Source organism: Myotis myotis, unplaced genomic scaffold (genome assembly GCF_014108235.1).
Source record: "Myotis myotis isolate mMyoMyo1 unplaced genomic scaffold, mMyoMyo1.p scaffold_m19_p_1, whole genome shotgun sequence".
In the NCBI taxonomy this organism is placed as follows: Eukaryota; Metazoa; Chordata; class Mammalia; order Chiroptera; family Vespertilionidae; genus Myotis; species Myotis myotis.
The window spans coordinates 24452709-24467995 of NW_023416313.1; the positions used below are offsets into that span (position 1 = coordinate 24452709).

General features: G+C 38.9%; 1 protein-coding gene across 2 annotated transcripts in view; it reads right to left on the minus strand.

Moving 5' to 3' along the window:
* Positions 1-1659: 1659 nt before the first annotated feature.
* SMIM14 (small integral membrane protein 14) overlaps positions 1660-15287 on the minus strand; it is a 60316-nt gene continuing 46688 nt past the window's right edge. For both annotated transcript variants that reach the window (XM_036331628.1, XM_036331618.1), the window contains 2 exons: positions 7747-7889; positions 1660-4803 (listed from right to left, as the gene is read on the minus strand). In XM_036331628.1, the coding sequence (XP_036187521.1) occupies positions 4771-4803; positions 7747-7889 (176 nt within the window). In that variant the 3' untranslated portion in view covers positions 1660-4770. The remainder of the gene's footprint in view (positions 4804-7746; positions 7890-15287) is intronic.

A 15287-nucleotide genomic window follows, 5' to 3' on the forward strand; every position in this document is an offset into this window, starting at 1 on the left:
AGTGCATGAATTTGTGCATGGCTGGGGTTCCTCAGTGTAGCCTACAGGGACTGTGCCAAAACTGGCAGTCCAACACCACCTGCCACTCCTGCTCATCCCGGCCCCACTGCGCCGAGTCAGTCCTGATTGGGATAGTAGGCTCACCAGCCATGAGCCCTGCATCTGGTGCCCATCCTGAGGGGAGTGGGGTGGGGGTGGGATGCGATCAGCCCTCCGGGTGGGCGGTGGGATACCCTTGCCATCCTGGGATCTGGATCTGTCCTGCTGACATTCATGCCTGTTGTCAGGAACCACCTGGCAGCTGCTTTTATATTGCGTCTTCCTTGCAGAGCATTTAGGGAGGGGAAGTGGCCGCGATGCCCAAAGCTGACTTCCAGGAGGCCGGTGGTGCTGTTGGGATTGTGCCAACAGTGCTGGTCGTTGGTGCCTGGCCCATTCTCCGCAGATTGGACCTGCAAAACTACTGATGGAGTGAGTGGCTGCCACCGGGCTGGTGGGCCACCAGGATGGGTCAATCAGCTGAGCGGCACTCCTGCTGTGGGAGTGTACTGACCACCAGGGGGCAGCTCCTGCATTGAATGTCTGCCCCTGGTGGTCAGTGCGCATCATAGCGACCAGTCGTTTGGTCGCTTAAGCTTATGTATCTATAGACTAGACATCTGATGCATGAAAATTTGTGCACGAGTAGGCCTTCCTTCCCCTGGCTGCTGGCATCAGCTTCCCTCCAGCACCTGAGACCCAGGCTGCTTCCCTCTTCCTGCCGTCCTCATAATAAAGGGGGTGGGAAATACCCTAGGAGTGTCACACAACTGTATCAGGGGCCCGGGCTGGCTTCCCTCCAAACCCGGCTTCGTCAGGGAGGACGTCTGGAATGACGTTCAGTCTAATTAGCATGTTACCCTTTTATTATTATAGATTGTGTGTTCACCACCCCAAGTCCATAATTTTCAATGCTACTTAGCTGCCCAAGATTTTGTTAAGACTTGTATTTTCTGATTTGGCTTTGGCTAACAGAATCATGCTTGACTGAAGCTTGAGACTGCCAGCTTTCAATAGGCTGTTGCTAGTAAAAATGGTAAAGTAAGAGAACGTTGACAAAGGTGCAATGGGAGAAAGTGTAGTCTTTAAGATTGTTAGATAAAAATGAAGACTGAGAACATTTGCAAGGATAAATCTTAACCCTTTTATTGGGGGTGTATGCCCTGGTGTTAGATTTACATCTGTTCTGTATGTTGTAAACACAAAAATTGTACTTGCTGGATTAATTGTAAGGTCCCATACTGCTATTATAATGTTAATGTATTTCTTATAACCTAAAGTTCTCTTTTAGGAAAGTCTTTTTTAAATATATTTTTATTGACTTCAGAGCGGGAGAAATAGAAACATCAATAATGAGAGAGAATCATTGATTGGCTGCCTCCTGAACGCCCCTCTACTGGGGATCGAGCCTGCAGCCAGGCAGGTGCCTTCATGGGAATCGAGTCCAAGACCCTTTAGTCCTCAGGCCAATGCTCTATCCACTGAACCAAACCGGCTAAGGCAGGAAAGTCTTTAGTTAGGGGTAAAAAGGCTTACAAAGAAACTTTAATAAAGGATGTTAACATTTTACTAAGCAGAAGATACTTGGTTCTCTTCCAACAAAAGCCAAACAGAAAACAATGAGTGTTACTAACATTTTCTATTTATTCATTAATAAAAAGTGCATAGTACAAGCCCTTTATCCCAATCCAAGTACTCAGTAAGAGATTACAATAAACTCTGGATGGCACAGACATGATTTGTTTGGCATGATTAAACATTTAAAAACAGCAATTAACATTTAGCATAGCATATGGCCACTTTCCTTTTAACAAAGTAATCATCAGACATGGTAACAAATACATGATTTTTCATTTAGAAATATTATAATGTTAAAACTAAACCTACTAATTCAACAACAAAAATTTAACTCATTAACTGTAAACTCCCATTTCTCCTTCAAGTTGTTATTTTATGTCTTAAGCTGAGCTGGTCAAAGTTTAGCACATATTCATTCAGAGTGACGACTTTCATTCCGAGTGAAAAATTCCCAATGTTCCTTTGAAAATGTAAGAATTTGGTTATTCCATAAACACTATCATATTACATACCACACAAAGACACTAAAGGTAACTATGGAATAGCTGAACTTCATAGTTACTTTGGAAAATCTCTACAAGTTGTTTAAAATATGACTTGCTGACCAGGGAACAGTGCTTGGATATCTACATGATAAAATCTTTTACTAAACATAGTTCCAATGTTAACTTTTTTTCCAAATGGAAAGCAAAAAACAAACAAAACATTATTTTGCATAAAGGGACATTAAATGGCTCTAAAAATAAATTCTGAATGGCATTTGTGGAGTGTTTTAAGAGCCTGCAGTGATTAAAATGTGAAGATTTATTTTTCTTTTTTCCAGATTATTTAAAAATGCTTGTAGCCATAATTCAGGTGAATGTTTACAAGCCAAGTAATGAATAAGAGTGTGCTTAATAAAAAGGCCACATGTGGAAGCTTTAAGAATTAAAAAGAATATAAATTACTACTTAGGTTAATAGGAATACTTTATATGTAGTAGCACACTATGTTTTTTTAGAACTGCAGATATTTTACAAGCACAAAACCCAAGACTAAATACTCCACTAAAAACTTTTGTTACTAATTAGATGATCCATACAGGGAAAGGTTAATATTCTAGATGTTCTGTCAATTAAGTGGATGTGACAGAAATGAAGAACTAGGAATAAGAATCCAGATTTCCAGGTCTCTAACACTAGACATTATTTCCATGTCACAGCCACATCTTCTACCAAAGCCAATTCTCAATTACTTGTGAGCCGTTGATTCAGTGAATACATCAGGATCCTTGCCAGGATTTCTAGCAGTTTAGAGAACAGATTTAGGATGTACGTGTAAGCCTTCAAAGTTCAGGGGGGCAAGGGCAGAAATAGGAATGCTTATAGGCATTTAGCTCCATCTTATGCCATTCCTGCCTGTTCTGCTTTAAATATGATAGTAGCTATAGAGCTGGGAAGGCTTCCAGTACACCACAGCAAGAGGAAAAACCGTAAGTCTGTGGTATTTATTTATCCAGGATTTGACTTACCTGTGTTACAATACCCTTGATTAGACAAGTAATTAAGAATAGGTTATACTACTTCAAGAAGTTGAGCACAAAGCCAAGATGCACAGGAGGAATGCAAGCAGTCAATATGGATTATATAATGAAATGAAGCCCTTACAATGTTCATGGCCCAGAATATAATCATAATAAAGGGGGGGAAATACCCTAGGAGTGTCACACAACTATATCAGAGACTCTTAAACAGTACAATGATTTTGAGAAGTTTATTCAATTCATACAATTTCTCAGATCAATACAGTGAAAAGCTAGACAAGTCTAGCGGGGGGGAACTCCTTACATTGATAGCAAAATTTCTTCTAGCCCCCATAAATCCTCTGTAATCACTTGCTAGAAAAAAATTCCATAACCACATAGGTGATGCCTTTTTAAAATGCCATTTGTATTCATTTTCTTTCAAACTAACCAAAACAATGCAACCTTTTACTTTTCATACAGTTCAAAATTTTGCCTATATTTCCCCACCCCAATCCATTCCATTACCAAAATAAGAATGAGATACAGGGTAAGAAAAAAATCCTTGATTGTTCCTCATTTTTCTCCTTTTCCCTTGGAGTAAACCAAGAATTTATTAAATATTTTTAAAAGTCAGAAGGACCACAAAATATTCAAAATTTATTTTTCTTCAAAGGAAAAGAGAGTAAATAAGCAAATCGCATTCAAATGTCAGTAAGCAAACAGGCTCCCTATACAGTTAGCTTTAGGAGTTTCATTTAACAGGGAAGTGTCTGAACAAAAAGGAAGCTTTCTGAGAGGCACTCATTTAAGAAATAAATTACAGATTAAATTATTACTGAATAGATTATACCCGGCAAAGGCAAAAAGAATTAACTATTTTCCTCCTTTCATGAACCTTGTAAGGCTAGTTAATATACAGTGGCTTCATATGTCATATAATGGACTGAAAATCATCCACCATATTTAAATCACGTTTATTTAAAGTTTTCTTAGTATTAGACATTTTTATGGGAATGAAAACCTTAGTAAACAGTTATATAATTTATTCTCTCCTCCTTTTCTAGTCACATAAGCCAGTTGTAATGGATGATGCAGATTTCAGCTGTAACTTGTAAAAATTCCAAAGGCTGCCACAGTCCCAAGAACTGCTACCCACACACAAATAAACTACCAAGGTAAGTAGAAATATAGTGTGGTTTAATTTTCTTTCATAAAACCTCAGACAACCCCAAATAACTTTATAAATAGCCTATGAAAAAAGCAACCTTAAAATCTATCAAAACTATTTAAAATATTTAAATGCAGAGATCTTAAATTTCCTTCAATCAGGCCAGAAATCATCACCAAAATTGTGATCACAGTTACCAATAGAATGAATGGAATGTTTGAGTTTAGGGTAACCAAAAAGCCCATGTAATTTTTTAAAAATATAATTATTTACTCAAATACACCATGAATAGGAATGGTGTTAACACAGGAGGCAAAAATAAGCTTGCAAATGAAATGTCTAGAAGCTCATGAAAACAATACCATCCCATATTGCAGGTGCAAAAGGAAGAACAGTTCTAATGGGGTTAAGAGTACTCTGGTCATCTTCGTTCATTTGGTCGTGCAAGGTGTTAACTATTTTCACTTCCCATATCGCAAAGTTAGTCCACAGGAGGGGCTGGTGGATCTTGTCCCTGTATTGGAGAAAAATTATAGAACTGACTTCTTAAATCCCAGTGCAACCAATCTAACACATTTAGTAAGAAATGAGCAGCAGTGTCCCCCAACTTCCCATCTCAAATCATATCCTTACTAGGATTTTTTCATACGGTTTTGCACAGGGAACACTAGATTACTAGTGTTTCACCAATGTTTGTCTCATTCTTCCCTGTGCTATGGAAGAAAGGAAAATTGTTTAACAGTGGTATGTTTTGGATGAAACTTCTCTCCCTAACAGCTCCAGAAGTGATATTCAAACTAATAAAGGTAGTCTCTTCTCTCTTGCTAAGGTGATGGATTGAGTACAGTACAAAATGAACTCGAGACTTGTTTCTCACTACAGAATGTCAATGAGGATGCACATGGCTCCAGATGCTATTGGCAGCTATCTAATGAGTACAGAGGGAGCCCATCTTGGAGTGAAGCTGATGGTATGATGAAAGAATTGTCTTTGATGGCACTGTTAAACTTTCTAAATCTAAACACTGACTCTACCTCTGGATTTTCTGATGTGTAAACCAATAAAGCACTTATTTAAACCAGGTTGAGCTGATTTTTGTAACTTGCAATAGAAAGCACCTGAACTGTAAAGGGAATATCAGCACTTCAGGAATCTTCAGGAAGATTCTATGTATTTACTCTGACATGCTATGAGGCCCGAGGAGAGGGTGGTCAATTTTTCTACTTGGAATTATTCGATACGTTTTCTTTTCTTTCTCTCTCTTTTTTTTAAAAATATATTTCTTTATTGATTTCAGAGAGGAAGGGAGAAGGAGAGAGAGATAGAAACATCAATGATGAGAGAGAATCATCAATTGGCTGCCTCCTGCACACCCACCACTGGGGAACGAGCCTGCAACCCAGGCATGCGCCCTCGGAGGGAATTGAACCCGGGACCCTTCAGTCCGTAGGCCGACGCTCCATTCACTGAGCCAAGCCGGCCAGGGCGATATGTTTTTTTTCTTAGAGCAGTGGGACTACTACTAACAATGACCTAAGGCTCAGAGGGCTGTAATCTTGTCATTTTTAATGGCTTCTAAATTAGTTTATGAAATTGGATTTCTTTAGCTCCAAGCGGTGAGGAGGTAGATCTTTGATATAAAATAAAAATGTATATAGAAAGTAAGAAAAAGGGCTAAGGAGAAAGCAATTTATCAAGATAGCTGTTTAACACCAATCAGAAAGGATATATGCACCCCTATGTTCATAGCAGCACAATTCACCATAGCTAAGATCTGGAAACAGCCTAAGTGCCCATCAGTAGATGAATGGATTAGAAAACTGTGGTACATCTACACGATGGAATACTATGCTGCTCTAAAAAGGAAGGAACTCTTACCATTTGCAACGTCATGGATGGAACTGGAGAGCATTATGCTAAGTGAAATAAGCCAGTCAATGAAGGAAAAATACCACATGATCTCACTCATTCATGGATAATAGAGACCATTATAAACTTTTGAACAATAATAGATACAGAGGCAGAGCTGCCTCAAACAGATTGTCAAACTGCAGCAGGAAGGCCGGGGAGGGTTGCGGGGCAGGAGGTAGGGGGGTAAGAGATCAACTAAAGGACTTGTATGCATGCATAGAAGCATAACCAGTGGACATAAGACATTGGGGGATAGGGGAGGCTAGGGGACTGTCTAGGGCGGGGGGATAAAATGGACACATATGTAATACCCTTTGTAATACTTTAAGCAATAAAAAAAAAAAAAAAAAAAAAAAAAAAAAAAAGATAGCTGTTTAATGGCTAATCCCCTCTCCAAGACAAAAACAAAAATAAATTTAAGGCTTTTTTAGATAGTGCTAATGAGGCCTTCTTTCTTAACTGAAGTCAGCATGTTATATATCTAAATGTTCTAATCCTAAAAAAACTAAAGCACTGACCAATTAACATTGCACATTTGCTTTCTCTTACATAAGAAATTAGGTTATCTGAACTTTTTTATATTAACAACACAGGATTAAGGAAAAGAAGCAATTATTTTAGGAATTCCACATGGTGAAGGTTGAAGGAATGTGTGGGATAATTTGATGTTCAACAAATGAATCCATCACAGAAATATTTTAAAAGAGACATCCAAATCGAATGAAAAAATAAATAAATAAATGCTGGTTCTAAAAATGATGAAAAGGGATCCTTTAATGGAGGTTCTAGTAAAGACAGTACTGAGAACTCTGTACTGGGTAGAATTCTAGTAGAAGTAGGATTATGAAGTATTACATTTTCAATTTCCCTTTCCTCCTGTGAGAAAACATGATGAAGTGATGTCTTTCATATAGAAAATTCTAAAAATGGTTGTAATCATGACTATCAAAATTTATCAACATGGGTGATTCCTACCTCTGCTTTTGCCCGCTCAGTTGATTATTATGATGCAGAATCAGAAAAATGAGTTTGAGAGAAATAGGATGGGAAAACAGGATTTAGCCAGGTAGACTCAGTGTCTTTACTGTATTTAATAACTAGAACAGAGGGGAGAAAATGGAGTGTGGGTAAAACCATTTCAATTGCAGCTAGTAAGAGAATTCAGGGAGCTGGAAACATGACAGGCAAAGAATCAACTGAGAGGTGGATAGAACTGGGGAAGAGGCCTGAGATCTGAGAAATATTGCTGTAGATTATCATAAGCTGAATCATTTTTAATGTTTCTCGTGTGAGTGAAAATTGGAATTTATTTTAAATTATTTTTGGGCTACTATGCTTATCTCTGTATGTAAACGCTATAAACACTAAGCCATTTGAGGTTGCAAGATTTACTAGGATGACAAAGGAAGAACTTTAATTTACTCCATGAATTAAATCTTCCTTTTGCTAATTCAATCTTTCAGTCAAAACAAACTCCCCCCCCTTTTCATGCCATTACTCCCCCGACCCCACCTCTTCAAATGGGTTTCTAATCAACAGCACTTACATTATGAGGACTGGTTGGCTTCCCAGTGAGATTGGATCCTCGAAGATTAGGAGGTCTCAGTAGAAACAAGATCAATGCAATTACCATCCAGGCCATTAAGATCATGGTAATACTGATGCCATTATCACCAGAGGGTCCTGGTACTAAAGACAAAAAAAATATTTGCAACAAAAACTGCAGCATGATTATAATATTGTTAGATAAATGTAAAAGCAATTATGTTTAAATGTTAACTTCAAAAACTGTAGTAATATAAAAAACTGTAGTCATAATTTAGAGAAGTAGAATTATGAAGTATTACATTTTCAATTTCCCTTTCCTCCTGTGAGAAAATCTAAATGGTAAATTGTATAAAATAGTCAAAAGCCAAAACCTACTAAATGAAGATTTTATTTTTTTTAATATATTTTATTGATTTTTTACAGAGAGGAAGGGAGAGGGATAGAGAGTTAGAAACATCTATGAGAGAGAAACATCAATGAGCTGCCTCCTGTACACCCCCTACTGGGGATGTGCCCGCAGCCAAGGTACACGCCCTTGACCGGAATCGAACCTGGGACCCTTGAGTCCGCAGGCCGACGCTCTATCCACTGAGCCAAACTAGTGAGGGCTAAATGAAGATTTTAGTAGTGTAGTTCTTAATATCTTGGAATAATAGAATCCTTTGAGAACTTGATAAAAATTAAGGGGACCCTCTTCACTGTAAATATCTATGTATACAAATTCAATAATTTTGCATATAATTGTGGAAAGTTCATGGTCCCACAAAGCCATTAATCCAGATATATTGAAATCTATGGAACCAGGTTAAAATTATCTGATATACAATAAAGACACTTACTTTTGGGGAAGGAGGAATTCTGCATTTTAATTACAGAAGCAGCAAGAAAAAAATAACAAAGCTTAAGGAAAAAGGAACATCTGAGTTATATAATATATAGATTAAAGATCTCTTTAATGATATTCTCAAACAAAGAGATATTAATTTGGCCTTTTTTTGCATAAATAAGTTGGATTCAGATCTAGATATTTTAAAGTCTATGCATTTAGCCCTAACCGGTTTGGCTCAGTGGACAGAGTGTCGGCCTGCGGACTCAGGGGTCCTGGGTTCGATTCCGGTCAAGGGCATGTACCTTGGTTGCGGGCACATCCCCAGTAGGGGGTGTACAAGAGGCGGCTGATCGATGTTTCTCTCTCATCGATGTTTCTAACTATCCCTCTCCCTTCCTCTCTGTAAAAAATCAATTTTACATATATATATATATATATATATATATATATATATATATATATATATATATATATAAATTTAAAGTCTATGCATTTATCAAAAGAAATGCCAGCCCTAGCCAGTTTGGCTCAGTGGACAGAGAGTCGGCCTGCGGACTAAAAGGTTCCAGGTTCAATTCCGATCAAGGGCACATGCCCAGGTTGTGTGCTTGATCCCCAGTAGGGGGCGTGCAGGAGGCAGCTGACCAATGATTCCTCTCATCATTGATGTTTGTCTCTCTCCCCCTCTCCCTTCCTCTCTGAAATCAATAAAAAAATAAAACAACAACAAAAATATTCCACATCTTAAAAAAAAAAAAAGAAATGTCAGGTGTGCGTATGTATATATCATTTTTCTCTGCTCCTTGAGGCAGCCATATTTTATTTCATTCAAAATAACAAGTACCTACCACAGTGCCTAGTCCATGGTATGAGCTTCAAAAACTTCTAATAAATGAAACAAATTTTTACTGTACTATATTAGAAAATTCAATTATCAGAAATGAAAATTACAGAAGATTGAATTTCTAAGCATAGTATCTCTAGTTGGTTATTAAAATAGGCTGTCAAGACTGTTGCCCTAACCAGTTTGACGCTCTAACCAGTGGATAGAGTGTCGGCCTGCGGATTCAAGGGTCCCAGGTTCGATTCCAGGCAAGGGCATGTACCTTGGTTGTGGGCACATCCCCAGTGGGGAGTGTGCAGGAGGCAGCTGATAGATGTTTCTCTCTCATTGATGTTTCTAACTATCCCTCCCCCTTCTTCTCTGTAAAAAAATCAATAAAATATATTTAAAAAAAAGACTATAACTGTTTGGTTTTGTTCTCCTTGCCTCAGGAAAAAGTAAAAGAAATCCATGCAAGATGCATTGCAACTGGGGTCCGTGGGCCCAGGACTCACTCCCAAGAAAGTGAAGGCCATGAGGGGTGGCATTGCTGAGGCCACAAGATTAGTGACCAAAGGGGACAAAGTCAGGCAAAGGGTTTAGCTAGCCCAACAGCAGGCCGGATAGGAATGTAGCCTCGGTCTGTTCCAACCCCAATCACTTCCCCAGGCACAGCTAACATAGTATTCAGTCACCAAAACTGCATTGCTCACCACACAATGAATCAGCAGGTTTTTCTCTATATACATATCTTTTCCTTGGTTCCCTCCTATTATACTGAATGTGCCTCTTTTATAACTAAAACCCATTTCTCTCCACTTGAGCTTTGGATCCCATTGCTCTTACAGAGGACCCACTATCTTCTCTCTTGTGTATTCAACACCCCTTTCTCCATTGCAGCCAACCCAGAATCACTTAAATGTGAGCAAGTTTATCCCATCTTAAAAAAAATCCTCATTTCCCCTATCTTAACCCCTTTCCCTGAGCTAGTATCTTGAGAACTGTCTACATTTCACTACCTCCCATCACGGCTCTGGCTGGTATCCACCTCCACTGTCATTTGAACAGCTTTTCCAAAGGTCACCTATGACACCGCCATCAAATGTTCTTAAACTGTGGTATACATCAGAACCATTCAGCAGCTTCTTAAACTAAAATAACAAGCATTTCCCCTGTCCCACCTTCTCTGTCCCACCAAACTGGGTCTCCATTCATTCAGCTGCCTTGGCCAGAAACCTATGAGAATATCTTTTGTTCTCTCTCAATGATCTATTTAACACATCATGAGTTTTCTGTCAATTTTACTACCTCAATATTACTCAAATCTGTCCAATTCTAGCTCTACTCCCACACTTGCTCTAGCTACCTTCACTTCTTGTCTGGTCTATTGCAATGGCCTCTCAGCAGATCTCCCCATACCTACTCTTGCCTCCTCTAATTCTGTGCTATATGCTGATCCAACAGTGATTTTTAAAAAGCATATACTATTTATTATTTCATTACTAAACAGCAAAAATTTCAGTGGTTACTTTGAACCAAGTATTATCTCTCTTAATCCATTTAACAATTTTATTTTATGGTAGGTACTATCATATCTTCATTTTATAGATGAGGACACTGGGGGAAAAGGGATTAAATCCCAATGTCATATAGGTGGTATGTGGCAAAGCTGGGACTTCAATACAAGTATTCTCATTCCAGAACCTGTGCTCTTGACCTCTTTTGCTATGTCATAATCTCTGACAATATCACATAGTGAGGCAGACCTCTGAAAATTATTAGAACTGTAGGTAGTAAAACTGGAAAATACAGATTTAAAAATAATTTTTTATAAGAAAGCTTATAACTACCTGTTAAGTAAAACTAGATTTTAAGTTAGCCAAAGAAAGATAGTTGTACATTATCACCTTATAGTGTCCCTCTCAGAAATAAAATATTAATTAATTGTATAAACCAGAAGTGTAACTCCAATGCCAATTCTTATTTTATTCAATTTGAAAAATGAATCCTTTACTTTTTTATATTATATGTAAGTAAAAGATTCTGAAGCTTCAGAGTTGAACCTCAGACCACAAATTTACTAATTCATATTTCTGGACCAAGCAGCCCTGACAAAAGGCCCACTCCTTTTTAAAACTCTCATAGGGATAATATGACACTTGGTTCCCTGTAACTGTCTCATAGCTTGGTTCCTATTACAGCCTTTCCTTCCTGCATTTTGCTGCCAGAAAACTCTGCTCTTAACACATCTCTGCTGACCAACCCAGTGACTCACTCTGTTGCTTCCACTCTGAACTCTTTCAGCCTGGCCCTTCCTAAGATTTGACCTATTCATCAATATAAACTCTTATCATTTCTCAGAAAAAGCATCCTTTGTTAACCCTATACCTTCTCTTTAGCCAGTGGTTCCTAGTCTGCCTGTGCATCAGGATAGCCTGCAACAATATCAACACCACAGATTCTAATTCACACCATCTAATTCAGAAGCAACTCAGGGGTGGGGTAAGGAACCAACGATATTTTCAAAGCTTTCCAAATGAATCTGATGCAATAGTTCAATACTAGTTTGGCTGTCAGCATTTGCCAACTCTGCAAACTCAGCCTTGGGGTACTCATTATTTTTTCTGTCTGACATGTTCTTATACTAGTATACAACCTCTATTTATTCTCTTATATCCTACATCCCTCTCTCTCTTCTGTAAAAATTTCCATTTTCTCTCACCACTCTTTCCTTTCTGCTCTGGACTAGTATAGCATTTCTAATTTAAAGAAATGGTTTCCTATTTCTCCTAATTAAGTCATTAACTTTTTAAGAATTGAGACCACCTCTTAGCTATGTAATCCATGCCTCGGTTTCTTTAGCTGTGAAATGGAAATACTACCATCATCTCAGAGAGTTGTGAAGGTTGAAATGATCAGTACACGGAAAGCAGTTAGCACCATGCCTGGTGCACAGTAGGTATTCAATAAACATTAGCCACTACCAGTACTAAGGTCAACTACAGCACAGAAAAGACTGAGCGCAGATGGATCCTAGTGGGAATAACTAGCCTAGATAAGATGGTGAAGTGGGAATGGAAAAGGGTCAAATACAAATGGTATTAGGATGGAAGAAGTACACTTGGTGGCTGACTAGAATGGTGGTAGGAGGAGGAAGAAAAAGAAGTGAAGGGTGCCTCTAGACAAGGGGTGGAGACCTGCCCTCAGACCATATAAGGCTCATGAAATCACTGGGTCTGGCCCTGCCATGGCATTAGGGTGAGTTAATTAAATGTCTGACCAAACAGCAGGCTGATTTTTAAGCTGTTAATTTTGTAAGGCCCATGAACGATGTTATAAATATACAAACGGCCCTTGGCAGAAAAAAAGATTCCCCACCCTTGCTCTAAAGGATAGTAGTATGCAGTCGAATTTCTCCCTTTAAAAGGCTAACTGGATATAGTTTTTCTAACCTCCAAGGTTTAATAAGATCATTTCTCGTATTTTCCACTAACTGAAAGACCCTCCTAGGAGTAAAGGATAACAGATGAACCAGCTGTAAAACCTCTTGCTCATAGTCAATGTTTTTCATTTATAGCAGTCCTACAAAATTAAGATTCGCTCTAGAATTTACTTTCACATGGGCATACCGTGCAAGGTTATTAACCCTTTGAGTGCCAACCAATATCCTAGGAACTATGCTAAAATTGCCAAGGCATTTTTGCTGATTTTACAGCAGTTTAGGAAAAAAATTATGAATCGCAAGTAAATGAAGTTACACATTCAAAAACTTAAGGAAACCTTTACTACATTGACATGTTTAGTAATATCATCATCACTAATAAAAGCAGACTTAGAACTGGACGCCATTTCGAAGCTTTGATAGCGCTCCGGGCACTTTTGGTAAAAGAGGAGGAGCGCGATCGTGCTCCCCGGCACTCTAGAGGTTAATAAGAAACTAAAACAAACTAAATGTCCATCAAGAGTGTCTGACTAATAAATTATGGTATATCTGTATAATAAAATACTTTAAAGCTGTAAAAAAAAGTTGAAGTTTCCATGAGATATACTATTTTTTGACAGAAAAAAAGCAGAACAGTGTGTCCAAAAACAAGGGGCAAATACATATTTTGCTTGTACATGTATATGAAATTCTGGGAAGATATATAGAAGGCTAATAACATCTAGAGATTTGATCTGGGTAGATGGGAGAATGAGTAGGATGACAGCTTTTCACTTCATGTAGTCTCAGAACAGGTATGCTATTCAAATTCCCTGACGCTGTATGCAGGTAATACAAACAAATGTTAGGAGCAGTTATTTTAAGGTCAGTATGGAGAGGTAAATGGACCTTTAAATGGCCTGGCCTCTGTGCTTTTCATTGTTATAACCTTTAGGCACGTATAAATAATAAGGGGAACATCAAGTGGAGGTTATAAAATCTGTTCCCTCACTATCTGGAAATTATTTGCCATAAGAGGGTAAACAGCCCTAGCCTTTTTGCTCAGTGGTTAGTGTCGGCCGGGACTAAAGGGTCACTGGTTCGATTCCAGTCAAGGGCATGAACTCGGTTGCAGGCTTGATCCCTAGCCTCGTTGGGGCTGTGGGAGGCAACCAATCGATGTGGCTCTCTCTGTCTCTTCCCCCCCTTCCACTCTCTCTAAAAATCAATGGAAAAAATATCCTCAGGTGAGGATTAACAACAACAAAAAAGAGGGTAAATACCTTTTAGTCCTGGCTGGGTAGCTCAGTTGGATGGAGCATCGTCCCGATACTCTAAGGTTGCGAGTTCTACCTCCAGTCAGGGCACATATAGGAAGCACCTAATGAATGCATAAATAAGTGGAACAACAAGTCTCTCTCTCTCTCTCTCTCTCTCCACCCCTCTCTCACCCCCTCTCTCTCCCCCTTTCTCTCACCTCTAAAATAAACTTTTTAAAAATGAGGGTGAATGCTTTTTACTCTATGGTCTGGAAAGATGTCAAATCATAAAAATGCAAAAGAACTTTTACACCAAAATAGAGTGTTCTGTTTTCCTTAAAAGCAAACATGAGTATTATAAAAAAGATGCCAGTCCGGCGACAGTGGCTCAGTTGGCTGAGTGTCATCCTGTGCACGGAAGGGTTGCCAGTTCGTCAAGGCACATGCCTGGGTTATGGGTTCGATCCCAGGTTACAGCGTGTGAGGATGGCAGCTGATCGATGTTTCTCTCTCTTTCTCTCTCACTCTCTCTCTAATCATGTCCTCAGGTAAGTTTTAGGGGCAGAAATAGAACAGTGGGGACTAGCTATAATTATAAGAAATATTAATCATGCTCTGTTAATTGTGATTGTTCTGTTCTGATTAGAGAAAGCACATTCTAACCTGGCTGAGAGCTGTACTCCAGCCAACATCAGAATGCAGTCCATCCTCCTCTTCCGAGAACGGCCCATCATCATGGAAAGATTAACCACCTTATTGCTGAGACAATCTGGCTCCAGAGCAGCCGTGGGCAAACTACGGCCCGCAGGCTGGATCTGGCCCATGTGATTTGAATAAAAGTAAAAAAAAAAAGACTGTACCCTTTTATGCAATGATGTTTACTTTGAATTTATATTAGTTCACACAAACACTCCATCCATGCTTTTGTTCCGGCCCTCCGGTCCAGTTTAAAAACCCATTGTGGCCCTCGAGTCAAAAAGTTTGCCCACCCCTGCTCTAGAGGTACCGACCTTTGCCTGCCCTTTGCACCCCAGCCCACATGGCCTGTAACCTGTAACCATTACACCTTGCCCACTTCCCATGCCTGCAATTCCTACTTTCCCATGTAATCTTTGTCCTTCTACCCAATATGAGCAGCTGGCATATGGGAAGGGGTAGAGCAGGTTTTTAAAAAAATTGATTTCAGAGAGAAAGGGAGACGGAGAAA